Raw genomic sequence first — 26286 nt, 5'->3', positions numbered from 1 at the left:
ATCCAGCCGCCTGCCGCCGTCCTGCACTTCTACAACGCCCCGCCCACTCTCAGCCAACAGCAGCTGCACAAGGTGAGGTCACACCTGCATGAGATCCTTTAATGGAGACAGAGTAGCTTTAGTTGGGTTGGACTGAGAAGAGCATGGGGCCAAGTATGGAGCTCTGTGGGACGCCGTCGCTGATGACATGTGATTTAAGAGCATCTTGTCATGTTGAAGTGTTTTGCCTCAGTTAAACTTTCCAAACTCTTGATTCTTTTCTGGTGAATATGCAGCATTTCAAGGTATCTTTAACCATAACAGACCGTATTCAAATTCGTTGAAGGAAACTTCTGGTTTATTTCAACCTGGTTCATCAACAGTCTGACGTCTCTTGTCTCTGATCTGCAGCTCTGTATTGAACACAACGTCCCGGCCTTCACCAAGTTCAAGGTCTTCGATGCCAAACGTGAGTTTAACCAATTACACAGCAGACGAGGAGCTACTTGTATATAATTAATTATAACTTAATAGATAGATAATACATCTCCTTGTTCTTCTTCTTCATCATGTTCCTCCTCCTCTTCGTCCCAGCAGCCAGCTCCAAGACTCTGTCTGGTCTTCTGGAGTTTGACAGTAAAACCGAAGCTGTGGAGACTCTGACCGTCCTCAACCACCACCAGATCAGGATCCCCAGTAAGGACTCAACGGACACCGACACACTGATAATACTGTGGGAACTGTGTGTGGGCGGGGTCAGGATCTGGTGTCCTTGTCTCCTCGGCTTGACGAACAACAGTTCGGCGCTTCTGTGCAACTTCACTGTGACAACAAGACGTCAGGAAGCTCTGCACAGTCGCCTCATAACTCCCAAACTGTAGTTTTCTGTTCGTGTGCACATTAAACGAACAAGAAACAACGTGTTAATCGGTGCGCTGTGGAGGTGTCGGTAGGTGAGCCGGTACTGAACACACCTCACTCTCAGAAAGAAAGAGAAAATGTTGAATTATGGGCGTAAAGTTGCTGTTCAGCAGCCAAGCCTCAATTCTCAGAAGTGTGTCCTTGAATGCACCAACAGTCATTCACCACTAGGTGTCAGGCTCAGATGGCGCTCCAGCGCAGTACATGTGAACACACATGATGTCTGTAAAATAGATTCATTGTTTATTATATTGGACCGAAAGTCTTCCGGCTGTTTGTTTCAGTGTAACGTGAACCTGCTCTCCCTCTCTGACCTGCAGACAGCTCCAACCCCTTCACCCTGAAGCTCTGCTTCTCCACCTCCTCCCATCTGTGAGCCAGAAACAAGATGGCCGCCACAGACGCCCGGTCCTCCGGGACGAACCAGAGAGGAAGTTTGTTCGTTGTAAAAAGAGAAGAGGATGGACGGAAGATTAGAGTTTTCCCTCTGAGGTGTTTGAAGGGATGATTTTTGTGTGTTTCTCGTTTATTCGACTCATTGTGGAGCAGGAAGTGATGGAGGCATTTTGAAGAAGTAAAGCACCTCGATGACCGTGCAGTGAATGAGTAAATGATGAGGACTGAGCTCCTTTAAAACTGATTTTCTTTTTCCTGAATGATGTCAGCAGCAGGAAATCTGCTCCGGCTGAAATGTGAACAACAGCTGAACAGTTTCATTAAATCACACACGAGAAATCAAATCAATAAACGATGTCATCCTCCACAAAAGGCCCTTTCATGAGATAACGGTAAAGATATCCGCTGTGACTCCATAAAGATTTAGTCACGGTGAAGCAGCTTTTTAAACAGGAAGCGGTGAAAAGTGTAAACCAATCAGATGTCAGCCAGGAAGAGAGAAACTTGGTTTGGTTTTATTTTGTGTGTTTACTGTTTTGTCATTTTATTTAATTTGCAGCTGCTGGTAAATCAGTTAGTAGTTTTCTTTGTTGGATTTATTGATCGGCTCATTTGAACCTCAGTTTTTCTTTATTTTAACGTGTTTCAGTGCTGAATGTCTGGGTTTCCTCTATAACTGAACTTTTTTCTGAATGACTTCTGATGAACTGATGAACTGATGAACGTCACCGTAGCTTCGTCTGTAGTTATCAGTCTAGACGTGAAGAGACTTTAAAGCACAAGATTATTCCTGGCCAGTGTTGAACCAGATGTTTACAGAATAATCCCATAAAATCCTTTTTAGCTTTGGTTGTTTGAATTGTGACTTTTTAAGTAACAGTACTTTTTGTTTGCCTCTTTGTGTACTTACACTCGTGTGGTCCCAGAAACTGAACAAATGAAATTTGAGTATTACTGCAAATACAGTCAGCAGTATCTGTAACTGAAGAACATGGAGGCAAAGCCCCGGCCGGGCCACTAGCGTGCAGCAGACACCAGCTGTAAATGTATCTGTGATGAACAAACAGGCGGCTACTTCCACGTCAGGTGGCCCTCGATGGGAGGCCCACGCCGCTCTGCTACTTTGCAAGGTTGTAACTTCAGCTAGTTCTGCTGCACGCCAGTTGCAAAAAAAAAAAACTTTAATCCTGCTTTAAAACACAGTGCGGCTCTTTGCCATTAAAGCTATCGGTGCAAATGTCGTGTGTGATGGTGAAAGACTAAGCAGCTAGCATGACGCTAAATCAACCAACCGTATACCTGCTAAACACATCAGCTTTTTAAAGCTCTTTCAACAGACTAACTGCAGCCAGTTAGAATAACAATGACTGTATATAAGACTTTTAGCTCAGTGCATAATCTAAAAGTAAAGTCTGTGTTAGGATGCTAATGTTAGCATGTTAGCATGTTAGGATCCCACATTTAGAAAGCTGGATAATCCTCAGAACTCGCTGTCAAACGTTTTCATAGGGACTATTTCTTCTGCAGTTATGCTGAGTGACTGGGAAAGACGAGCTTTTAAATTCTTTACATGTTGTTTTTCAGCGCTGTGAGCAGCACAGGTTAGCTAAACTAGCAAGCTAAACTTCACTCAGCTCAGAGACAGATGTCTCCAAACATGGACAAGTCCAACCACGACTGTCTGCATGCACGGATACCGCTGGAGAGAAGAGAGAAATAACTTTTGCGTTTAAAACATCTTGAGCGCAGATTCTTACTGGCGGATGAACAGAACCATGTTTGAGGTGTCCTCGTGTATGATTTTAACACCTGACACCTGTCAGCCAATCACAAGCCAAGTTGTCTGTACATGGGTGTTGATGGTAATAAACGTTGTGTCAGTATGTGCTGTTGTAATATTGTATTGAAAAACATGAAACATCACCTGGAAGGTGAGAGCTGATGTTTTTTTGATTAAACTAAATTGTGACTCTATGAAGAAAATCACAGCTCTGGGATCAGCTGGACGCCAGCTGGCTCTGTGTGTGTTGCCGGGTGTTCAGAAGTTATCGCATTTGTACGATAATTCAGCCCATAATAATAATTCTAAAAACCCCTAAATGTATGATCATTTAAACAAGTAATAGTTTGTTTTTTCCATAACGTTAAATAGTGTGGGACTGATTTGGAACCAGCCTGATTATTCATCAAATGTTAACTACGTCAGTAATTTAATACAGAAAACTGACCCTGGATCTGTCATAAATGTTCCAGTCACATCTCTGCTGAGATCTTGTGAGGCCGCCGCTGTTGCTGCTCTCAGCATCTAATAAACTCTTCGTCACCGTATGTCACAACTGTGGTTTCAGAGTCAAACTGTTCAGTTTGGTTTATGGCGAAAGAAAGAGTCTACGGCCATGCTAGCAGCTCTGCAGCCCCGTGCCAATCGATCCGATTGTTGTTGAGAGATTTCACTCAAAACCACAAATGTCAGCCTCATGGTGGCGCTAGAGGAAAAGTCAGAGGATCACCAAAGTCATCGGGATTCATCCTCTGGGACCCATCGATACCTCTTCTACATTTCATGGCGATCCATCCAATAGTTGTTGAGATATTTCAGTCGCAAACAAAGTGGTGGACCAACCGGCCGACAGGCCGACATCACCACCTCAGAGTTACGCCGCTAGCATCGTGAAGAAACGACCTATTTCTGTGCAGAGTGAGTCCTGTGGTCTGCCCCAGTGCAGCGATTCATCTCACTGTTCTGTGTGCCACAGTCCGGATTTGAATGTACAATATTTTGGCCTGAAATTCACAAGTTATTAGGGCCAAGGTGCAGTCTGAACAGGTGAGTCTTCAGTCCGAACAGGTGAGTCTTCAGTCTGAACAGGTGAGTCTTCAGACTGCGATGGAAGTTGTGTAGAGTTTCTGCGGTCCTGATGTCAGTGGGAAGCTCGTTCCATCATTGTGGAGCCAGGATCGCAAACAGTCATGATTTTGTTGAGCGGCAGCTGGGCCCCCCTCGCAGTGAGGGGGTAGCGAGCCAGTTGGCAGTAGCAGAGCGTGGTGGACGTGCTGGGGTGTTTGGTTTGACCGTGTCCTGGATGTTAGATGGGCCATTCGCAGGACGGTAGGCAAGTACCAGCGTCTTGAATCGTATTCGAGCAGCCAGCGGCAGCCGGTGCGGAGGTGCGGAGGAGCGCTGTAGTGTCTTTCAGGAAGCTCCTGACTCTGACCTCTGACCTCTGACGGCTCTGTACAGGTTCACAACATGAAAACAACCAGATGTAAACTGGTGAACCGTCTCAGAGTCTCAGTAAAGGCGAGCAGGAACACGATCTGCTACAACGTCTCATCACTGATCATCCAAGACTCTGCAGCTGGCTGAGTGTTTTCATCAATAATTCAGAGACCAAAGGATTTCAGATGTGAATCCTCCGTGAAGACTTTAAAAATAGGTCCTGTATGTGGAGGGGAACAGAACACAGTTTATTTTTTCATCTCTGTTGCGTTGTGGTGACGCAATTTTCTGATCACAGTCCAGGCTGAGACAAAACGCTCAGGTTACTTTAAAAACATAAGTGTAAGTAAACAGCGGTTGAAGGCTTTGTGGTGTGTTTCAGTTGCAAATATCTGCACGTACGATAAGTGTGGTTATGAGCCTGCTCTGTTTTACTGCAGGCAGCAGAGAGCCAGTCTGACCGGCCTGTCATCAGATAGCACTCAACCACACCAACGTCCAGGTGTGAAGACAGGTTGTAATCTGATCGAACCAGCTTCAGAGGAAACCAGGTCAAAGTCTGAACCTGCAGCGTCTGAGACAACGGCTTCTTCTGTTTAAAAAAAGTAAGAAAGTGTGCTGAAGTCCCAGCATGCACTGAGAGAGGATGCATTTCCTGACAGACGGACACTCAAATCCGTTTTCACAAGGTTTCAAAAACAAGTTCTGATATCAGGCGGCTTTGGATTTTACGAAGATTTAGTTCCCAGTTTCAGTGAACTGAATAACTTGTTAAAACGATGGGATGAGAGGTGGGTGGTGAACTAATGTGAATTACACAGCTTTAAAAAAACAGGTAAAATCTATTAAAATCATACTATTGCTGCAGGCTCCAAATGACATTACCTTGGTGTCGCGGCTACAATACAGTGAAAACGTGTTTTCCAGTCCCAACAGAACTGATCTTACTGTCAATGTCTGTAAAGCTGTAGGCTAATGATTAAGTTTTAAATTAAGAAATGACTGGTTTTATTTATTTAAGGTCTCGCTTGCAGTGATGAAACCACAGAGAATGATCATCTGACGCTGCAGTTCCCCTCAGCTCTACAAAGCTTCTTTTTTTTTTGCCTTTTTTAGCTCCTAGATTTCTCTTTGCGGCACATCTACTGTATTTTTTTTTACAGCCCGCAACATTAGTGTTTTGGTTTGAGTTGTCTCAGTGACAAACCCACCTGCTCAGCAGCAAACAGCAGACAGACTCCGTTAGAGAGAGCAGCTCAAGAGCCATATTTCCTCAGGAGCTGGTGGAGACCAAAAACAGAGCTCACAGATTCAGAATCAGCTTTATTGCCAAGTAGGTTTACACATGCAAGGAATTTGCTTTGGTGCAAAACAATGAACGTAAAGATAAAGCAAGTACTGCAGATCAAGAATGGGGGGGGTATGAAAGTCGGGGCCTTGTTGACGAGGCTGCAGACGGGAAGAAGCTGTTTCTGTGGCGTGAGGTTTTGGTCCTGATGGAGCGCAGCCTCCTGCCGGAGGGGGGAGTCTGAAACTGTTTGTGTCCGGGCTGGGAGGGGTCAGCCACCATCTTTCCTGCTCGCCTCAGGGTCCCGGTGGGAAGGTAGACTGCAGCCAGTCGCTGATCACAGCCCTCGTCCTTGGCGGTGGCAGCAGCGTACCAGATGCTGATGGAGGAGGTGAGGATGGACTCAGTGATGGCGGTGTAGAAGTGCACCGTCGTTGTCTTTGGCAGGTTGAATTTCTTCAGAGCTCCCACTTCAGGTCCTGGGTGATGACGGTGCCCAGGAAGCAGGAAGGCCTCCACGGAGTCACAGGGGAGTCACACAGGGTGATGGGGGCGGGTGGGGCTGGCTTCTTCCTGTAATCCACGACCGTCTCCACTGTCTTCAGAGCGTTGAGCTCCAGGTTGTTCTGACTGCACCAGGTCTCCAGGTGGTCAGTCTCCCACCTGTAGACGGACTCATCCCCACCAGAGATGAGCCCAGCGAGGGTGGTGTCATCGGCAAACTGCAGGAGCTTGACGGACTGGCAACTGGAGGTGCAGCTGTTGGTGCTCAGGGAAAGGACGCAGCCTTGGGGGGAACCGGTGCTGATGGTCCGGGAGTCAGAGACATGTTTGTCCAACCTCGCGTGCTGAGAGTGAATATTGGACCTACATTCATCCGGTGGACACAAACAGGCAGCTGTTTGCTAACCTGTTAGCCACTACAATTTTAAAAGGTGATAATATGTCAATACAATATTTACAGCTGTTTGCACTGCCCCCCAAGTGGCTAAAACACAACAAATGCAGGTTTAACTGTTAACTTTTCTTTTTAAACTGATATCCACCTCTGAGATGAGACGTTTACGTTCAGCTTCCCTGAAAACAAGATGTCAGATTCCTCTAAAATAATCCCACAGCTGATTTTCTAATTTAGGGCTCCATCAAAATGTATACCTCTAGTTTACTGGCTTGTAAACTTTGAACATATCTTTATTTTAACAAAAATGGGAGACTGTGTTAGCATTCAGCTACAACCACAACTACAGCTCCCATGAGGCTTTTTGTTGAACAGAACAATTGTTGTATCCTTATTAAAATGTAAGTTGTTTCGTGTTTTCTCGTCAGCACAGCAGTAAGTGTCCATTTATCTTATAGTGTGGTCAGAAAACCCCAGTACTACGTTTAATTTTTCATAAAAACAGAAGAAAGACGCCCTCTGTGTAGGCTAGCAGAACAGCTAGCAGAGCAGAAGCTAGCTTACACAGGGGGCGGGGCTTCGGCGGTGTACTTTAGGACCCCGCGGAACGCACCGCGGCTTTGGGCTCAGTGACGTCAGGGCAGTCTGCCGCTATCAGCAGGTCAGGAAAGATGGCGGCGGCGGCGGAGGCGGAGGAGAGCAGGTTGAAGCAGCGGAATCACAAAAACAGCATCTTCAAAGAAGGTAATTAAACATATACCGGGAGTCACATGGCGTTACTGACACGACAGACGGCAGCGGGGCTTTTCTAAATCCGTGGCCGCCACCGCCGTGTGTTTTTTTGCAGACGACAAAACGTAATGAAATGACACTGCAGGGAGCGCTCCGCTTCGTCGAATAATCGCCTCTCCTGTCGTTTCGCATCCTGCAGCGACTCGGCGCGTCCAAGCGGCACTATCACTGCAAACATGGCACTTTATCACTAGCGACAGTGGCCGCGGGGTAGCGTTTGGACCGACATCGACTTAGTCCCGCTGTGTAAGTGTTAGGCGTTTTGTTAAGCCGTCCGGCTGTCCTCACCTTCGGCTGAATGTGTGTTTGTTGTTAGCGGACCGGCTAACGTAGCTGCTAGCTTCTTCTAGCTAATTCTTCATTGTTCTGCTGTTTTTGTAAAAGCTGTTTAAACGGCTTCGTCAACTGCTGTGTAATTTCAGCCAGGCTGTGGATAACAAGTACAGTGGGCTAACAAATCCGGCTTTTAACGTTACAAAATTTAGCTGCGAGCTAAAAATGTTAGTTTGAGGATAAGACAGTAGACTCATACAGTTAAACTAACGCCGAACTCCGTTTAATAAGTCGGGCAGTTAAGCTAACTTTCCTCTTTTGTTGGCAATGATTCATAACGCTAACGTTACCCCTTAAATCGATCATATTTCTGAATTATTGGTCCAACTTTTCAATCGGTTTTTTTATTATTACTTTTTACTGATTATTATTATTACATAACGTGACTTTATGCCAGTTCCTGCACGGCAACATTAAACATGCAGTTTTTGAATGGGGTTTGGCGTGTAGTATCAGTGACTGGCTGTCAGGTGCAGTGTTTGGGACAGGTAGACTCTCCCTCAGTAAGCTGCTAGCCGTCCAGCTGACTACATTATTTTGTTACTGTGGTATTTACTTCTACTACACTGCTTGCAGCTAACAGTTTAGTGACTGTCTGAGACTAGCTAATCATGATCACAACCAGGTTACTGGCTACCTGCTGTGAAGTAAGCTGACAGGCTGGCTGATGATGAAACCTCTAGCTTGCTGTTTTTCTTATCAGTGCTGGAATATGTTTGACAGCCAGTACTGTTGATCCATTAAAGCTGTCTATCACAGGCTAATGAAGTTTCCCTGGGTGAATAGTAAACGTGAGCGTGTGCTGCTTGTGTTGTTGCAGCTGCAGAGCTCCACTGACCTGATGTGTGTTAAGACCAAAGTGGGGCAGAAACCGAGCCATGTGTCATGTGATGTGGTATACATAATTGTACTGGTGTAGTTATCCTCTTACTTGAGGCTTGAGGATTGTTTTTGTAGTTCTCTGATAAGGCATGTGCTTTTTCAAAGAAGTACATCAACATTAAGCTAGCAGGTTTTTGAATGAAGTCTGGTGCATAATGTCCTTTTCTTACACAAGGATAGGACGCTATGCAACTGGCTGTCAGATACAATACATACTGGGGGGCGCGCGCAGGCTTTTCCTCACGTAATAAGAGTCATTAATATATCTGAAGCTACTGAGATAGTTATTCTCCTATTCCAGATTCACATTTTAAGGCTTGGACTCTCCAAACTTGACATCGCTGCTGCAGAACGAGGCAGAACTGCGGGTTTGACAGGAAAAGTTTTGAGAAATGTTGATTTTTCTAGGACTTAAAAATCCTTTTAGTTATGTGTTCATTGAGCCGTGTGTACCCCATGCCCTACTTGTGAGTGTCACATGTGCCCTGCCCAGTAGGTCAGCAGCGCTGGGACGGTATGCCTGCCTGCTGTGAATGCAGCCAGACCAGACTGTTGTTAAAGTGTACAGACATTTGAGCAGAACTCAGACCAGATTCCTCTGCTCCGCTGATGGGTGTAATGGTAGTGACTGATGGATGGGGGGTGATTTGACCAGAGGCGGGGAGCTCTGCTATGAGGAAGTTTAGCAGTGTGGAAATGTCTGTACAGGAATCCGCTGTTAATCGGGGAAATATGCTTATTCACTTCTGTGGTGTGTTGTAACAGCGGACGTATAATGTGAAAACTCACGGAGGCGTGAGTCGCTGCGGCAGGCTAGACGAGCGTGATCAGGTGATCCGGTTTATCAGCTGCTGCTCAACAGGCAGCAGAGAGGTGTTCCCGTCAGTGTTCACACTAACGTTTTTCAGGTTGTTTCAGCCAAAGATGGCCGTCCACGCTCGCTCCTTAAACCTCCGTTCTGTCCGCTCCTGCTCTTTGATCAACTGAACCGTTCTGTTATATCGTTTTCAGACGACTGAATGAGAATAAATCGGTGATTTGTTTGCAGGTTGTCAATATCACCGGTCAACCAGGGGGCAAATGAAATCACTAGTTTTGGAAATAAAATGTCTTAGTGTGGATGGAGGGCCAACGCAGAGGAAAGAGTATTTTCAGTTAATTTAGTGACGATGTAGTCTAAATGCAAAGTTTTGGCGTCTTGCTAGGCAACAGTTCTTCCTGCAGGAAGTTGCTGAGAAGAGACGTTTAGATAGAGTGCAACGTTTAAGGATGTATTGCCCCAAAATGTACACTGTATGTAAATAAATAGCCAATGATTATATTTAACTTTATTAAAACGTTTGTGAAAGGCTATAGTGTGAGCGGCACAATCCACCCTGATCTCTGATCAGTTCTTGTTGTTAGACCGAAGCCGGAGGCCAGCCTGTTCCCCAGCTGTGGCCAAACACGTCACTGTAAACGGCGTCGTGACGATATTGCGTCGAACTTTCTGTAAATAATACTGAAACGAATCGCTTTGGATTTATTAAACCCACCGAACACCGAACAGTGAACCGCAGGATGCAACTTGGTTCCACTCTGCAAAAGCATTCGTATAAAATACACTTCAGCACCACGAGCGAGCCGCTCGGTTGCTTAAAAAGTTTAGGACCGCTGACCGGGAATTACTTTTTTAAAATCACATCAGTGTGGTGGTGGTTGTCATGGTTACCCCGCGTGTCAGTCACGTCTCTCAGATCCACAAAAGTGTGGATAGATTAAACAGTTGAGTATTTAAAAAAAAAAAAAAAAAAAAAAAGACTGCATCAACTAAAGATGGCTTTCATTATAGAGAGTGTATAAAATCATCCGACTGTCCAAATCCCAGAGAGAACCAGCAAATCCTCACGTCGGAGACGCTTTAACGGGACAATGCTTGGCGTTTTTTTAGCTTGATTTGATAACTTAAGAGATCTACTTGTCAGTGTGCTGTTTTCTGGTGATCGACTAAGTGTCTCAGCTCTACGCTGTACTTGTGAAATGGTTTGAGTCATTAGTTTTATCATTCATTCGTTCTGTTAACCTTTTTTTTTTTTATGTGCTTCTGTCTCTCCCTGAACGCTGGAGGGGCGTTTTACCTCCGGCAGCTCGAGCGCTCCGCAGACGGCATTAGCGCGCTGAATCACCCGGATCACTGGTCTTCCTAAAAAGCCTCAGTTGAAGCACGCATCGTCGTCCCCAAAACCGCTTCTGTGCGGACCTGTGCATTACGTACGTCTTCCCAGGATGATGTAACCAGCGAGCCGTTTGCTGCATGTGGTGGGAGCTGATCGGTGGTGTTGAGCTCTCAGCGCTGACCCGAATGAAGACGCTCGGTTACCTGCGGAGTCGCCGTTTCCGGCCCCGAAACTGACACGCGGTGACTTTCGTTGTTGTTGTTCAGCAACGAAAGCGTTGCTGTTTAGCTCTGTTCACCTGGTTTCAGACCAGCGAGCTAGAGATGACCGACCCCCTCGCTCTGACCTATCAGATGAAGGCTGACGCGCCCAAAAAGGGTCAAATATGTCTGCGTGAAACGTCCAGGTGCCTCGTACCCGGAGCTGCAGGCAGTGAAGCGGCAATGCTGCCATACAAGGACAGCAGAAAGCTTAAAACGGCGTCTGTAGAGCAACGCTGACCGACTGTCTGTTTACTGTAAACCCGCTGCCAGCCTCGCCATCCCATAATAGCAGTGATTCCCTTCAGCCTTCCTCTTGGCTGAGCTCCTGTGAGGCTTCACTAACTGGAGGAGGTCAGACTTTTTCCGCTGTCACTCCTGAACATCAGAGAGAGTTTATTGATCCCGGTGGGGGAAGTCGGCCATCGCGGCTGCAGTCAGACGTCCGCGCCGACGCCGACCGGCTTCCTCAAACTGGACTTATTTGAAAATGGCGGCGTCACGACGTGGCGTTTTCTTAAAAAAAATAAAAAAAATGTTTTCACTGACGGGATCAAATACTTTCACGTAGCAGCAGCGTTACGAAGACGACGTCCTGCCGTCGGTTTTAGATGTTTCAGTAGAGCGGATCACACAATCCAGGTGTCGGGAACGTCTGTTGTCATGACAACAGGACCTCTTTATTAGCTGTTTAAAGCAGATGATAGAGAAGTGAAACTAAGCACTGCTCTGCAGCCAAATGTCCTCCGATTCGTTCAGAAATGGATTTTCAGTTCAGCTGAACAGCTGTCGTGTTTTTTTTTCCACTTGGAAAACCAGAAACAAGAACCGTCCCCGTTAGGAAGTGTGTCGTTCTGGGCCTTTGGTCAAACTTTAACCACATCTTTTGCCTCTCAGGTGGCCACGGGTTTAAATCAGACACAACCCCGATGAGGCAGGAGGAGGAGGAGGACGACGACCTGCTGGAGGAGGAAGAGGTGGGCGTGGCCAGGCCGGTGCAGATCGTGGTGGCGGACGAGGAGGAGCACTCGTTCTTGCTGCAGGAGGAGGCGCTGGAGCGGCTGCTGCTGCAGGAGGAGGTGCAGGACCTCCACGTGGTCGTCGTCTCCGTGGCCGGAGCTTTCCGCAAGGGCAAGTCCTTCCTGCTGGACTTCATGCTGCGCTTCATGTACAAACAGGTACGCCGTCGACTCAAGTCACGTTCAGCTGTGAGATCCTCAGAGCCGAGGCTGGGCCGGTAATCTGACTGGCTGGAGTTCTGGTTCTGAGGATTTCTAAATGATTCACACACTTCCAGTCATGCATTAGTTCATTCTTGACCTTGCAAATAGCAGTTTGATAAAACAGTCCCAAATCAAGGTCCACTTACTAGATTTTGTCATGGAGATGGATCTGTTAACAGGAAAGCTCAGTGACTGTTGTGGTTCCATCAAAAGTACTTTAAGGACTTCTCAGCTGTGTCACCTTAACGGATAAATTCAGGTTTTGTTCACATTGATCTGAATCCAGCACGCTCGTGCCGGGTCATAAAACTGCATGTTCTGATTTTAATGGCGGCCGGGTGGACGCCGCGCACATTTACGCACGAGGCTCAGCAGCGTAACTTCACTGATTATTTAAATCTCCCGACAGGATCGGTCGGGATCTAATGTTAGCACATGTTGTGTGTTCTTCACACACAGTCCAGGTTCATGCGGTGAAACTGATGAATCCTGAGCGCCATCACAGCGGTCTGAACAATGGATTTCAGAAGCTTAAAGTTTGATTCTGTTTCCTTTGGAGAGTTTCTGTCCCGTCAAGTTTATAACTACAGTTTTTTTAGTTTTGCTGCTTTAATGTCCCTCGGTATCTGCTGAGACATGACTGCGCGCATGGAAACGTTTTAAAATGACCGACAGCAGCCTCTCTGATCATTAAACGCTCGTACATCAGTGCAACACACAGTAAAGAAATCGCCCGGAAAGCTCGCGACGTCATTTAAAAGGCGATAAAGCCTACAGGGACCGGTGGAGGCGGAGAGGAACAGATGCAGGTCTCTGAATCGCAGAGAAGAATTTGTTCGGGTGGATGGTTTTACACGCACGCGCGGGTTCGGGCGACGTCGGAGCCGAACCCCGCGTCGCTACCACGCGTGTACGTTGACAAAATCCACAGTCCTTGTAGGTCTGAAGTTCAGCCGGGTATGTTGCAGTCAGTCTTGTTTGTGTGCCCAGATGTCTCCTTGCTGAGCTGCAGCGGAGGGACAGTTACACCAACAGGAAATGTTGCTCTAAAAGAAACCGTGGCCTAGAGGCGACGGAGCCGAGCGAGAGCCAGAAAAGGCTTAAAAACACCCAGAAGGAAAAATAAAGATATGTGTAACTCAGACTGTGGAATATTTAGTCAGCTGAACTTTAGAAGTCATTTTTCCACAGAATGAAGACGGTGGATTCTGTCCTCCATCTGTTTCAGTGTAGTCGTGTTTAGAAAGTGATCACTGGACGGATAATTATCAATAACTTGTTTCCAAATGCTTAGGGGCATGTGAGTGTTTTCAAAACTGTTCTTCTGCATTTGAGCGTGAAAAGGTCACTCTTGACAAAACAAAGTCGTAAAAGTACGAAGTCGTTGACAGCCATTGAGCCGGCGTGTCGACGGGCTGCTGATGAGGACCATGTGATGCAGCTGAAATCTCTGGAAAAAGCTTTTCCCGTCACGGTCATGTGTCTTCAGTGCTCTCTGAGCAGAACGCCATCAGAGACTGAACTCGCTCGGAGGTGTGTGTGTGTGTGTGTGTGTGTGTTGTGTGTTTTAGGGTTTAGTTATTTGTCCAGCGGGGTTTTGATTTGGGTTTCATAAGCACAGGAGTGGTGGGAGTTAGTCAGTGCAAAATGAAATCTTCTTCACTACATTAAACCATAAAAATCTCTTTTGGCTTCCCGTCAGCTGACGTTGGTGTCACGCCCTGCGGCAGTTAGTGTTCGTTTGAAACGGACCGACGGGTAGAGGGAACTGACCTTTTGGCCGTGTTAATCTACGGTAAGCGCTGAGAAATATTCTGGAGGGTTTCGTCGCGCCGTAAAGAGGATTTTAGGCCGGCACAATGCCGGCTCTGTGGCCGGGCCTCCGCAGGGCTCCCTGCAGCTTACTCCACGCATAAAGGCCGTCTTTATGCGTGGAGTAAGCCCCGCCCACACGGGGGGGGCAGGTCACGGTAGCGTTGCTCTTCACACAGCTCGGTTTGGAAGCTGCGACTGGACTGCGTGAAGGACCACACACAGGCCTTTACATGTTTTAGCTGACTGACTACACACTCTGTGTATACGTTACATAAATCATCACAAGAGGTGGACGACGATGAATAACGTGAGAAGACATCGGTCAACTGTTCTGTTTATAGCCGGAGATGAAATCCATCCCTTTCACATTTGTTGTGTATTACTTCTTTGTAAGCGATGTTGCAAAAAACATTTAGATTTCTATACAAATCAATGTGATAAAGTACCTTGATTAGTTAGATACTGACTTCACTGAATTAACAGCAAAACCAGACGGTCCGCTCTTTTTTTTTGGCGTTTTTATCCATAAACAAGTTTTCCAGAAAATGTGCTGTATCGCCATATGTATTGATACTAAAATATACTGTGACAGAGGATTTAATTCGTATTGCCCTCGTCTTCTCCTAACCATGTTCCAAATCATCCATCAGCTCTCAGATTAATCCAAAGAGACGTTGAGGACAAAATCCGATCAATAGCTCTGTTGCAAACAAATCTGGCCCGTGGCTGCTTGGAAGGAAGGTAACGGAGGAGAAAACGGTCCTGCTGTCATTATACACAACAACACTGACTTCAGTCATGTTGAAACATGGTCTTTAATCGATTTTTATATTAAAACTGTCCTCGTGTGTGTATATATCATATCGTGTTTGTTAAACTTGTCAAAGGTTTCTCCCTGTTGTTTCTGTTCATGACGTAAAAACATGGCGTTTGATTCGGGGTTCTCCGGTTGGAATCGGTGTGTGATATTAAACGGGAACCGTGCGATGACCTCTCCTCCTGTCTCTCGTCCAGTCGTCCGGTTCGTGGGTCGGCGGCGAGGAGGAGCCTCTGACCGGCTTCACCTGGCGAGGCGGCTGCGAGCGGGAGACCACGGGCATCCTGGCCTGGAGCGAGGTGTTCGTGGTGGAGAAACCAGACGGCTGCAGGGTCAGTTCACAGTCCTCCAAGGCGGCGTAGTGCCGCCATAATTACACCAGATAAGCTCAGCTGTAGTGAGAGCTGTTGGAATAACGAGCATGTGTGTCGTTGTTGTTGTTGCAGGTTGCAGTTCTACTAATCGACACACAGGGGGCGTTTGACAGCCAGTCTACCATCAAAGACTGTGCCACGCTGTTCGCCCTGAGCACCATGACCAGCTCTGTCCAGGTCTGTTGTCTCTGATGTGTGCTCAGTTCACAAGGCATCATTGGATTTAGTTCATTAGCGCACGTCGGAGTCGAGACCATGTGACGTGTTGCAGAAATGAAGGCGTTGCTGCTGCGTGTTTGTGCTTTTAAAGTAATAAAGTTCTTGTGATGGTTTCAGGTGACTAACAGGCTGAGGTGTGTGTGTGTGTGTGTGTGTTTCAGGTGTACAACCTGTCCCAGAATGTCCAGGAAGACGACCTCCAGCACCTGCAGGTCAGTATGAGTCTGCAGGGGTTTTTTTGTTTGTTTTTCCTCAAATGATCTCCTCAGCAGGCGATGTCACAGATACGTCTAAAGAGCAAGCTACATTTTAAAAACAAGCTCAGTTATGAATGCTAACATTTGTAGCTCGCTAACATTTGTAGCTCGCTAACATTTGTAGCTCGCTAACATTTGTAGCTCGCTAACATTTGTAGCTCGCTTTCCCCCGGTGGCTGCGAGGATCTGAGACACTGGGAGTGTCCCAAACACATACTGGCGGTGGTTCCCTGGTAGCTGTAGAGATCCTCCATCGGGTTACCTTCAGTCTGTCGCACATGTGCATTTCAGCTTTGTGTGTCGCTCCGACAGCGAGGCCAAGTTATGGATCTCACCAGGATCGTTGGCAGAACGGCGGTGATTAGCTCAGCGAACTGGAAAGTTGGTTTTAGCATCAGATTAAAAATGGGATTTATGTTCAGGAGCAAGTCTGGAGATGGTTAGTTTCAGGTGTGAACGGCTGTGTTTAGCCTAAAGGTTCGGTGTGGTTAATTAATTGGTTAATGTCAGCATAGTAACTGTGGGATCCGTTGGGGATCCACATTGATCTTTTATTACATCCATTTTTAATATTGCAACCACAAAAAAATATTTTTTGGTACTAGAATAATAATGATTTGCTTTTTCAGCTCACTGCATGGTGCTGAGATGTTGTTTTTCTGGTGAGGTCAGCAGAGGTCAGTTGGTCAACACAGTGAAGACGTATTAGATAAAACAGATGTTGACGAAGTTTTCCTTTTGGGGACACAATTTGCAGATGGGAAAAAAATGTAATAAATCGCAATAATATCGTATCAGGGGGCCTCTGGTGATTCCCAGCGCTACGATCCAAACGTCATGAAACGTCAAAGCTGTCTCCATGTGGCCACAGCTACTGCCTTTAGCCAGCTGTGTTAAACGGTGCTGTTAGTCAGTCCAGGTATGTTGCCTAAAATACTCCCCACCCCCCCCTTTGTGTTGATCGGCAGAACGTCCCGTCATCGTCACCTTTTTACCTCCCCTTCCTGATAACAAGTCGCCGGCAGCTTCACGCTGCGTTCTAATCCCACAGATTTACAGCAGCATTTCTGTTGAAGCTCATCTTCTTCTTTTAGTGTGTGTGTGTGTGTGTGTGTGTGTGTTCAGGTCAGGATTAACCGCTGAACTAAACCCAGCAGGCAGCCATATGAGGCAGAAAGCAGCTCAGACTGAAGTTCTCTTCCATCTTTGGTCCCGACGGCTCATCGCTGCTCGTCGGGTCACCTGTCAGTCAAACAGTGAGGGCACGGCTGCAGTGACGCAACAAACATCAGTCGGCCAACTTCAGCCCAGTTTTTCTTATTTTTATTCCTCGCGAATCTCCGGCCGCAGCAGGAAAGGCTTTTTAGACGGCGAGAGTCTAGAGGAAAAGCTTTCACGGACCGGATAAAGCTGCATCTCTGTTGTAATAATCAGATATGCACACGCTTGTTCCTGCAGAATACCGCTTAATGACTGTGATGTGTGACTGTTTCCTCTCCTCAGCTCTTCACGGAGTACGGCCGACTGGCCATGGAGGAGGTCTATGAGAAACCCTTTCAGGTATGATCTGTTAAGCGCGTTCGCGTTCCTCGTAATATTCACTTTGATTTTTAGACACCGGATTTTCCAAACGACAACAAATCTAAAGCTATTGGAATAAAATGTTTTGTTGATCTTGTCCGTTATTGACCTGTGATAAACAATCGATCCTGGATCAATAACCTGAACGTGTCCATCTGTTCAGACTCTGATGTTCCTGATCCGGGACTGGAGCTACCCCTACGAACATCCGTACGGCCTGGAGGGAGGACGAAGCTTCCTGGAGAAACGACTGCAGGTGAGCTTCCCCAGGCGGGCTCTCGCCTGGATCAGTGACCGCCTGAGGCTTCGCTCTCTGATTTTAAACCTCTCCGGACCGTGAAGGTGTTAATGTGTTGACGTCTGTGTGTTCAGGTGAAGCAGAACCAGCACGAGGAGCTGCAGAACGTCAGGAAACACATCCACTCCTGCTTCACCAACATCGGCTGCTTCCTGCTGCCTCACCCCGGCCTCAAGGTGGCCACCAACCCTCACTTCGACGGACGGCTCCGAGGTAAAACACTACAGACACGGCAACCAGACCACGGTCAACCAGACCACGGTCAACCAGTCCACAGCAACTAGTCCACGGTCAACCTCAGAATCAGAATCAGAAATACTTTATTGATCCCCGAAGGGAAACTCTTTGTTACAGTGGCTCGCCTTTACGTCAGTGCACACAGGAACAGAAGTGCTAAGCAAAATATGATACAATACACTATAAAACACTATAAAAACAGGTCAGAAAATAAATGAAGTACCAGGTGGGTTTACCGGTTGATGATGATAATACAGTATAATAATACAATGTAATAATATAGTAATAAGTAGTGGTGCATGTACTGTGGAGTTAAGTGTAGCTTATTGAGATTATTAAGATATTGCACAGCAGTAATGGAGGTAAATAATATCAATATCAATAAATAAGAAAAACTAACATGGGAAAACTAAATATTGCACAATATGTCAAGTATTGCAGAGATGTTAATGATCAATGTCCAGTTTAGTGACTTCGGGTCAAACAGACTGACACTTAGAGGGAGGAGTTAAAGAGTCTGATGGCCACAGGCAGGAAGGACTTCCTGTGGCGCTCTGTGGTGCATTGTGGGGGGATGAGTCTTCCGCTGAAGGTGCTCCTTTGTTTGACCAGCACGTCATGGAGCGGGTGGGAGACGCTGTCCAAGATGGCGTGTAGTTTACCCAGCATCCTCCTCTCTGACACCACCGCCACAGAGTCCAGCTCCACCCTCATAATGTCACCGGCCTTACGGATCAGTTTGTTGAGTCTGTTGGCGTCCGCTACCCTCAGCCTGCTGTCCCAGCATGCAACAGCATACAGGACAGCACCGGCCACCACAGACTCATAAAACATCTTCAGCATCGTCCGGCAGATGTTGAAGGACCTCAGCCTCCTCAGGAAACAGAGGCGGCTCTGGCCCTTCCTGTAAACAGCCTGAGTGTTCTTGGTCCAGTCCAGTTTACTGTCCATGTGTACTCCCAGGTATTTGTAGTCCTCCACAATGTCCACACTGACCCAAACCTGTGTGTGTGTGTGTGTGTGTGTGTGTGTGTGTGTGTGTGTGTCAGATATCGATGAGGACTTTAAGAAGGAGCTGGTGAACCTCGTCCCGACGCTGCTCTCTCCGGAAAACCTGGTGGAAAAAGAGATCGGAGGAGTCAAAATCACCTGCAGAGACCTGCTGCACTACTTCAAAGTGAGTTTACGTCTGCGTCGCTTCCCTTCGTTTGGTTTACTGGGTCAGTGAGGATAACGATTCATTTTGTGGCTCCATCGTTTCAAATTAAGTTCCCCACAAAGACTTTGCAGTGCAGTTTCCTGGAGCTTTAAATGTCCTGAACAGATAAAACTATATTTTCTGGAAATTAATAGTGTTTGTTTTTTGTTATTTAAGAAAATAAATAAATCTTTACAGACTGCAGTGAGAGGCCTGAAAATGTGAGTCTGTCTGCTAACGAGAGAAGAAGTTGCAGTTTATTAGAAGAGAGAATAATAAGTACTAATTTCTGTCAAGACGTTTTGAGTAAGTACGAATAAGTTAAAACTATTCTTCCCCATTAAAAGTCCAGCTTGAAAGCTCTTGAAAAAGCTAGTAAGTGGACCTTGAGTTGGGATTGTTTTGTCAAAGTCCCGTTAATGGTTTTGCAGCTCTGCCGAGCTCTCCTCAGTCAGAGGGGTTTTGGCGTTTAACAGGTCGTAGGATTAAAATAAGTCTCGCGGCGTCTTTGTAAATGTTTTCATGCCTCCAGCTGATTCTTCCTGTTTCTCTCCACCTGCTGTCATCTGTTTGTTTTCAGGCTTACATGAAGATCTACCAGGGAGAGGAGCTTCCTCACCCCAAGTCAATGCTGCAGGTCAGGTCGGCTCACACACACAACACGCTTCACGTAATCTCACTGTTAAACGGCGCCGCCTGCTGGGCAGCTCACGTCATGATATTTAATCTAACAACCGGCAGCAGGCGACGTCCAGCTTTTTAAAGTCTTAAGACTTGTTAGAGTGCAGAGAGGTGAACGTATTCCTGTTGTCTTTCTCACTGCGGACCGTCTGACGGGTTCGGACGTGTTCGTGTACGAGTAGTGCAGCGTGTCCATCGGATGAGACCAGAGCAGACCTCTGTTCAAGCAAAATGACTCCGTGTTGAATGTATGTTTTGTCATCTGTTACCTAGGCAACAGCTGAAGCTAATAACCTCGCAGCTGTCGCAGGAGCCAAAGACTTGTACAACAAAAGCATGGAGCAGGTAACGCGTCACTTCCTGTCCAGCCTGCTGGAGCTCCGGGTCTCGGGTGATAAAATCCTGTTGTTAACTGGTGGCGTGTCCTGTTCGCAGGTCTGCGGCGGAGACAAACCCTACATTTCCCCGACGGAGCTGGAGCGCCGTCACGTGGAGCTGCGGCAGGTGTCGGTGCGACACTTCCGCTCCGTGAAGAAGATGGGCGGCGAGGACTTCTGCCGGCGCTACCAGGAGCAGCTGGAGGCGGAGCTCGACGAGGCCTACGCCAACTTCGGCAAGCACAACGACGGCAAGAACATCTTTTACGCCGCGCGGACGCCCGCCACGCTGTTCGCCGTCATGTTCGTCATGTACGTGGTGTCGCTGGTCACGGGCTTCGTGGGCATCAGCTCCGTGGCCACGCTGTGTAACCTGGTGATGGGCGTGGCTCTGACGGCGCTCTGCGTCTGGGCTTACGTCAAATACTCCGGAGAGTTCCGCGAGGTCGGGGGGATCATCGACCAGGTGGCTGAAACCCTCTGGGAACAGGTGAGAGGACGAACCGCTCTGTCGTCAGAGTCACTCAGCAGCGGCGCTGAAAGCTTTTAATCTGAAAATCTGAAGTGAGTGCGTTTCCGTCCACCCGTTATTTAGTTTAAAAAAAAAAAAAAACGCCAGAAATTTGAGGAAAAGTCGAAATATTGCAAACATTTTTAGTTGTTGGTGTGAAAGCTGTTTGTGGATAAAACCAGAAACGCACCGAGTGAATAAACGAACACATCAGGTGTGTGTGTGTGTGTGTGTGTGTGTGTGTGTGTGTGTGTGGAGCGATGAGGAGGCTGGAGCCTTCCTCACATGACACCAACAGAAACGTCGTGTTTTCCCATCGTCTGAGCTTTTAATGACGTCGCCTCGCCGCGTCCTCCTCTTCTTCTTCTGCGACGCTTTAACGGCAGCGGCTGGAGGATCAGCTCCACCAGCTGTTCACCTCCGTCAGCCGACGAGCTCGCGTTCTCGCAGCGGCAGCAGCGAGTCATCGTCTTTTGGACCATTTTCAGGAAATTTGGTAAAGGTTTGAACTCCATTTGGACGACTAGTGAGGTCACAACTTTTACACGCCATCATCAGCCGTCCAATCAGGACTCGCAGTTAGTATCTAATAGATCCTGTCGCTAAGTGACCAGAGACGGCCGTTTATTGGTGCAAACTGAAATGTGCCCATAGTACAAAGCCTCTTATGGAAAACAACTCTTTAGTCTTATTGTGATTTCATTCAGCTGTTGTGTGGTTTCTGTCATCCTCCTCTTCCTCTAATCCTTCCTCTTCATTTTCTCTCTTAATGCTTCCAGAGGACGCCACGAAAGGTGAGAACTGAGGACGAATTAAAGCTCTAATTACCTGTATAGGTTTCTTTGTTCGGTGCTGCTCGGCTTCACTCGTCGGTATCTAATTTACGTTCGAGGTCACTGATCTGGTACTGACCCCTGATCCACGGGTCTTTGCTGGTCCACCTGGTATGGAAATGTGGGGCTGCTGGACCGGTCAGCGGACACGGTGCGTCCCAGGTGAAGGCCGTGAGCCGACAGAATACTAGATTTATATATGAAATAACTGTGTGATCTGCGTAGCGGTGAAAAGAGATGTTATGATGAAGAACGTGACAGCAAACTGCCAGAAATGAAAGGTGGGATCGGTGCAACGAAAACAAAACGCAACCGCATGTTCTGCGATCTCTGCTTATTTCCCACCAGCTGCCCTTTAAAGAGTTATTATCACCTGACCTCCTGCCTCTCCTCTTCCTCCAGGTTTTCTCCAAACTCTTCGAAGTGGCTCGGAGTCGAGTCCCGTTGGGAAGCCTGATCCCTGCGCCGCGGCCCCGGCTCGCCTCGAACAACAACGTCAAGAAGAAAAACTAGCAGCACGTCCGTCCGTCCGTCCCCCCCCCCTGCTTTCAGGACGGTTTGAGACGTGTAAATCAGTTTTTGTTCTCGGACTGTAGATGATGGTTCCTCGCCGTGCCGGCTGTAGGTGTAAGGACTCGCTGTAGACCCGGACAAAGCAGTGTGATGTATTTTATTAGTTGTCAGTGGGCGGGGTTAAGGTATTTATTGGTGGGAGGGGCCATTATTCTATCACCGAGTGTCGTCCCAGGCGAACCCGCCGGGTGACGACGAATCGACGTTATTGATTCCCATTTATGTGAATGTATGAATGAAGAGCATGACCACAGACCCTCCTCATGTTTCCCTCCTCCTCCTCCCTCCTGCCGTCTCCGTCAGGTCTGTTTCTGTCGCCGGGCGGCGGCGCGAGGAGGAGTCGCTACCAAAGTTTACAGCTTTACTGACAGACGCTCTCAGACTGAGCGCACTGACCGGCGGACGCGAGCGTTTTGGGACTTCAAGAGCAGTTCGGTTTGAGGGAAGTTTTACAGTTTTTCTTTCCCAGAATCACAAACTCACGCATGTTTCTACATTTCTGTGCAGATTAAAAGTCTGAAACGGCTCGATTGGCCTCGTTTAGCTTTAATGTCCGACAGCGCAGACGAACGCGTCGAAGGCTCGGACGCTTCTTAATCTTCTGAAATGACCGCACGTCTGCCGGGAGATTTGAGGAACAACAAATAAATACTTTGAACGTTGAGATTCGATATCGACCACACATCCGTGTTAGACATTCACTCGGCTCCTCCTGGAGCTTTCGACCGCATCCCACGGTCTTCCTCAGTGAACGGAGTCATCGCGTGACCTCAGTACAGGACGTAGGTCGTGCGTACAGTCGAAAGCTCTGGGAACAGCTACGTCAGTGAGCTAGTTTTTTACGCCGCTGTGGGAGCAGTTAACAGGAAGTAGCTCAGATGCTAAATCCGATTATTTTAAATACTGAAATTGACGATGTAAATACAGAAATGGCCGTGTGTTAATATTTAATAGCTAATATTTTTAAATTGAAAACACAAACAATATTTTCTAGCGTGGCTTCGGATGGCGTTGACGCTAATCGTGACTCCAGCTTGCGTTTGGCTAACAAACCGCAGACTAAGCTAAACTGGGCTCAACGCGTGTCTATCGCTTTGTTTGAATCCACAGATTTTTTAGCAAATAAAAGGATTCACACAGCTGCTGCTTCCGCGTGTTAGTCGGACTCTGGGAAAGTAGAACTGTAAGTAAAATAAGCTAAATTTCCCCCAAACCAGCTCGCGCTTGACGTAGCCCTCTGGGTGCGAGCTGGAAGGAGCTCAGAGTCTGCAGTTGGTAATTTTTAGACCAATTATTCCAGATCACGACTTGATTTATCAGTAATGACATGATCATGACTTTCAGTGTTGACCGCTTTTTCTTCTGTGTTTCTCTTTTTTTTTTTACTTTAATGGTTCCTAATAATTTCGGGAAACGTTCAGATGGATCTCACGTAAGTACGGCGGAGCCGGAGCCCGACTCGGGCGCCGTACTGAACGCACAAACGTGAGATCGCCCAAAAAAAAAAAAAAAAAAACGAAGTAAATACTCTGAACTGTTCCTTAAGTCTTTAATTATCTGGGGATCGTTATTTTGGGACGTCGGACGTTGAACCTGGTAGTTCCTGATGATGATCCTCAGTCCTCTTGATCTGACTTTGTTTCAGAGAACGAAGCTTTTTAAATTTGTCCCTCCCGTTCGGCCGACACCTGCAGATAATATTTAATTCTGTTATTTAACTCGAGTGTTGTCATTCCTCCTCTTTATCTTGAGAAATCTGAAGGACTGAACCACCTTCTCCTGTTTTTTAAAGCACCAGAAGCCGTTTAGTTAAAACACTAAAACACTCCCACACACACACACACACACACACACACACACACGTATTAAATGTACTCTGTGAAGATGGCGTCAGTGTTTCCGCTTTAAAGCCAAACTCCGTGAATCGGATGGATGAAAGGTTCGTTCCAGACCTCGACCTCGGTTCGGGGGGGGTCGGAGGTCATCGCGTTGTTGTTGTTGTTGTTGTTGTTTTCACTCAATCACACTTTTATTTAATCATCATTCCATCCACAACATCACCGCTGTGTGCTTTTTGTTTTTGTACAGTTTTTAGTTTTTTACAGCCTCATCCACACATAGGGCATGTGTATGAAATATATACATATATAAATATAAATTTTCTAGACCTTTTTGTAGCTGGAAGAACAACGGTTTGGGTGGTAGACCAGATTCAGCTCGCTGGATGTAAAGGAATGCTTTCGTGATTTGTGGATATGTCTAATAAATTCTTTTTTTTTATATATATATATTTGTAAATTAAATCTTACATGAGCACTGCGGTTCCACCCCCTGCTGGCGAAGAATGTTTATAATCTGGATCCTTTTTTTTTTTTTTTTTTTTTTTTTTTTTTTTGGTCTCTTATGTTGCATTTCAAGGTTATTTTCGTTAATTTATTTTTCAGTACAATATTAAACCAAACTCCTACAAAGAGCGGTGTCGATCTCTCTTTATTTTAATTTCATGTTTTTCCTGTGCAGACGTCAGGAGGGGTGTTTTTAGCCGTTCGCTGGGTTTATAGTTTATAGGCCGGAGCAAAGTTTGAATAAATAAATTGTACAAACACTCATGGTCAAAGTTAAGGGATGGTGTCTTTATATAAATATATTTTTTACTTACTTACATGAGAATTTGTCACTCGTTGATATTTAATAATTTCTCTTCTCGGCATGAACGAGCTTCCGTACGGACCCGGCCGTTTATAGAAACAATGGATGACGGGCGTTCACGTTTGTTGCGTGCTAACACGTTGCACAGTATTTTTGGTGTTAGCATGGCTAAGCACACTCTGGTTAAGGTTTCAGCGCGCCGACAAAGCTTATCATGCTAACTTTAGCTTAGCTTGTAACAGGAATGCCTGAGTTTTGTGAGCCTTTAAGGTCAATATGCTAACATTTGTTTGGGTAACGCTAGCGTTTTATCACTTATCAGCATTGGTAAAGTAAAACATTTGTGTAAAGGCAAGTGTAGCGTGCTAATAAAAGCTAACATGTCAGACTGCAGACTTTTTTTTTTTTTTTTTTTTTAGCATTAAATGTTAGCACGCTAATGTTTTGTTTTTTTTAGCTGAAGAGGAAGTGGCTTATTTAGCATTTAAAACACTGAATATTTTGTAAGTAAACATTGAAAGTTCTTGACCTTGAAATCAAGAGTTTGAGCGGTTTGTTGTGAGCAGTTTCACGCAGAAACTATCTGCAGAAAGAAAACAGTTCCCACATGAAACTGAGGATGACCTTCAGGTCAGGAGGTCTGGAAACAGACGCTGCTGTTGAGTTTTTCAAATGTAGGTTTTTGGCGCTTTGAGCGCCACGAGCCGAGCGCCACGCAGACGTCTCTGCAGCTCGCAGCGAAACCTTCAGCTGGACGAACAGCTCTGCAGGAGACAGGAGACATGTGTAGTTTAGATTTTTGGGGTGAACTGTCCCTTTTAATAAAAGGTTAAATATGAAAGAAATTAAAATAATGATCCTTGTTAATTATTCAGAAATCAAAGTGAAGCCTTTTCTCTGGATGTTGTTTAAAAAGCTGCTCAGAAAAACCTCGAGCTTTAATTCAGGAGACAAATGTTGTAAAATGCTTTAATCACGTCCTTCACGCTTAACTTAGACTCATTTCTGTTTAAAAGGATTAACGCGACTTGATCACGTCAGGGATAAAAACTACATTTACCATCAGACGAAGCAGCTTTAAGTGACTCACTGATCTTCATAAACTTTTAAAAAGAGTTAAGATCTGCAATTATTGAGCACGTGTTAATGTGAACGACTGACTGCATCAGAGCCAAGAAGCCACACGATGGCAGCAGAAGACAGACTTCACACTGCTTATTAAAACAATAGTGTCTTATTGTAATCTATAATCACCTTTATAATGATAATAGACATATTATGGTCACAACAACCAAATTAAGCCTGTAGGCCTTCATGCTACACACACACTATATATACATACAGCAACAGTACATATATATATATATATATATATATATATATATATATATATATATATATATATATATATATATATATATATATATATATATATATATATATATATATATATATATATATAATATACAGTATGTGTGTAGCATTGTCCAACCCTGTGTTGTATAATAAATAAAGGAC

The 26286-nt window shown here is 46.1% G+C and overlaps 5 protein-coding genes across 17 annotated transcripts in view; 3 read left to right on the top strand and 2 right to left on the bottom strand.

The window, feature by feature from the left end:
* Positions 1 to 3179, top strand: part of LOC122873056 (heterogeneous nuclear ribonucleoprotein L-like) — a 27337-nt gene extending 24158 nt beyond the window's left edge. For 5 of the 7 annotated variants that reach the window (XM_044189368.1, XM_044189364.1, XM_044189366.1 and 2 more), the window contains exons 10-13: positions 1 to 72; positions 391 to 448; positions 574 to 675; positions 1221 to 3179. The exon at positions 1 to 72 is cut by the window's left edge and continues 127 nt beyond it. In XM_044189368.1, coding sequence (XP_044045303.1) covers positions 1 to 72; positions 391 to 448; positions 574 to 675; positions 1221 to 1276 — 288 coding nt within the window. In that variant the 3' untranslated portion in view covers positions 1277 to 3179. The remainder of the gene's footprint in view (positions 73 to 390; positions 449 to 573; positions 676 to 1220) is intronic. The other 2 variants (XM_044189365.1, XM_044189367.1) reach the window with 1 other exon arrangement.
* The window catches only part of LOC122873026 (NACHT, LRR and PYD domains-containing protein 12-like), a 657912-nt gene that overhangs the window by 89585 nt on the left and 542041 nt on the right, over positions 1 to 26286 (bottom strand). The window lies entirely within an intron of this gene.
* The window catches only part of LOC122873028 (NACHT, LRR and PYD domains-containing protein 12-like), a 1034258-nt gene that overhangs the window by 663288 nt on the left and 344684 nt on the right, over positions 1 to 26286 (bottom strand). The window lies entirely within an intron of this gene.
* The window catches only part of LOC122873033 (NACHT, LRR and PYD domains-containing protein 3-like), a 573599-nt gene that overhangs the window by 495659 nt on the left and 51654 nt on the right, over positions 1 to 26286 (top strand). The gene's annotated exons all lie outside the window — the stretch shown is intronic.
* On the top strand, positions 7296 to 24590 carry LOC122873049 (atlastin-2-like). Of its 3 annotated transcripts, none has more exons than XM_044189352.1 (14): positions 7296 to 7446; positions 12023 to 12303; positions 15178 to 15312; positions 15427 to 15531; positions 15735 to 15785; positions 17334 to 17390; positions 17575 to 17667; positions 17784 to 17922; positions 18996 to 19123; positions 19725 to 19781; positions 20099 to 20170; positions 20261 to 20692; positions 21493 to 21507; positions 21949 to 24590. In XM_044189352.1, exons 1-14 carry the CDS (start codon positions 7374 to 7376, stop codon positions 22057 to 22059), a joined length of 1749 nt encoding a protein of 582 aa, XP_044045287.1. In that variant the 5' UTR covers positions 7296 to 7373; the 3' UTR covers positions 22060 to 24590. The 3 variants fall into 3 exon arrangements, with proteins under 3 accessions (XP_044045287.1, XP_044045288.1, XP_044045289.1); XM_044189354.1 differs by lacking the exon at positions 7296 to 7446 and adding an exon at positions 7600 to 7740; XM_044189353.1 differs by lacking the exon at positions 21493 to 21507.

Source organism: Siniperca chuatsi, linkage group LG3, assembly GCF_020085105.1.
Source record: "Siniperca chuatsi isolate FFG_IHB_CAS linkage group LG3, ASM2008510v1, whole genome shotgun sequence".
Classification (NCBI taxonomy): Eukaryota; Metazoa; Chordata; class Actinopteri; order Centrarchiformes; family Sinipercidae; genus Siniperca; species Siniperca chuatsi.
This window is presented reverse-complemented; position numbering and strand designations above follow the sequence as displayed.

Bases quoted from the DNA above. Each gene is read 5' to 3' on its own strand.
- LOC122873049 (XM_044189352.1), top strand. From the start codon at position 7,374: ATGGCGGCGGCGGCGGAGGCGGAGGAGAGCAGGTTGAAGCAGCGGAAT. The intron at 15,313-15,426 runs GTCAGTTCACAG...TTGTTGTTGCAG, and splicing joins AGAAACCAGACGGCTGCAGG to GTTGCAGTTCTACTAATCGA. The intron at 19,124-19,724 runs GTGAGTTTACGT...GTTTGTTTTCAG, and splicing joins ACCTGCTGCACTACTTCAAA to GCTTACATGAAGATCTACCA.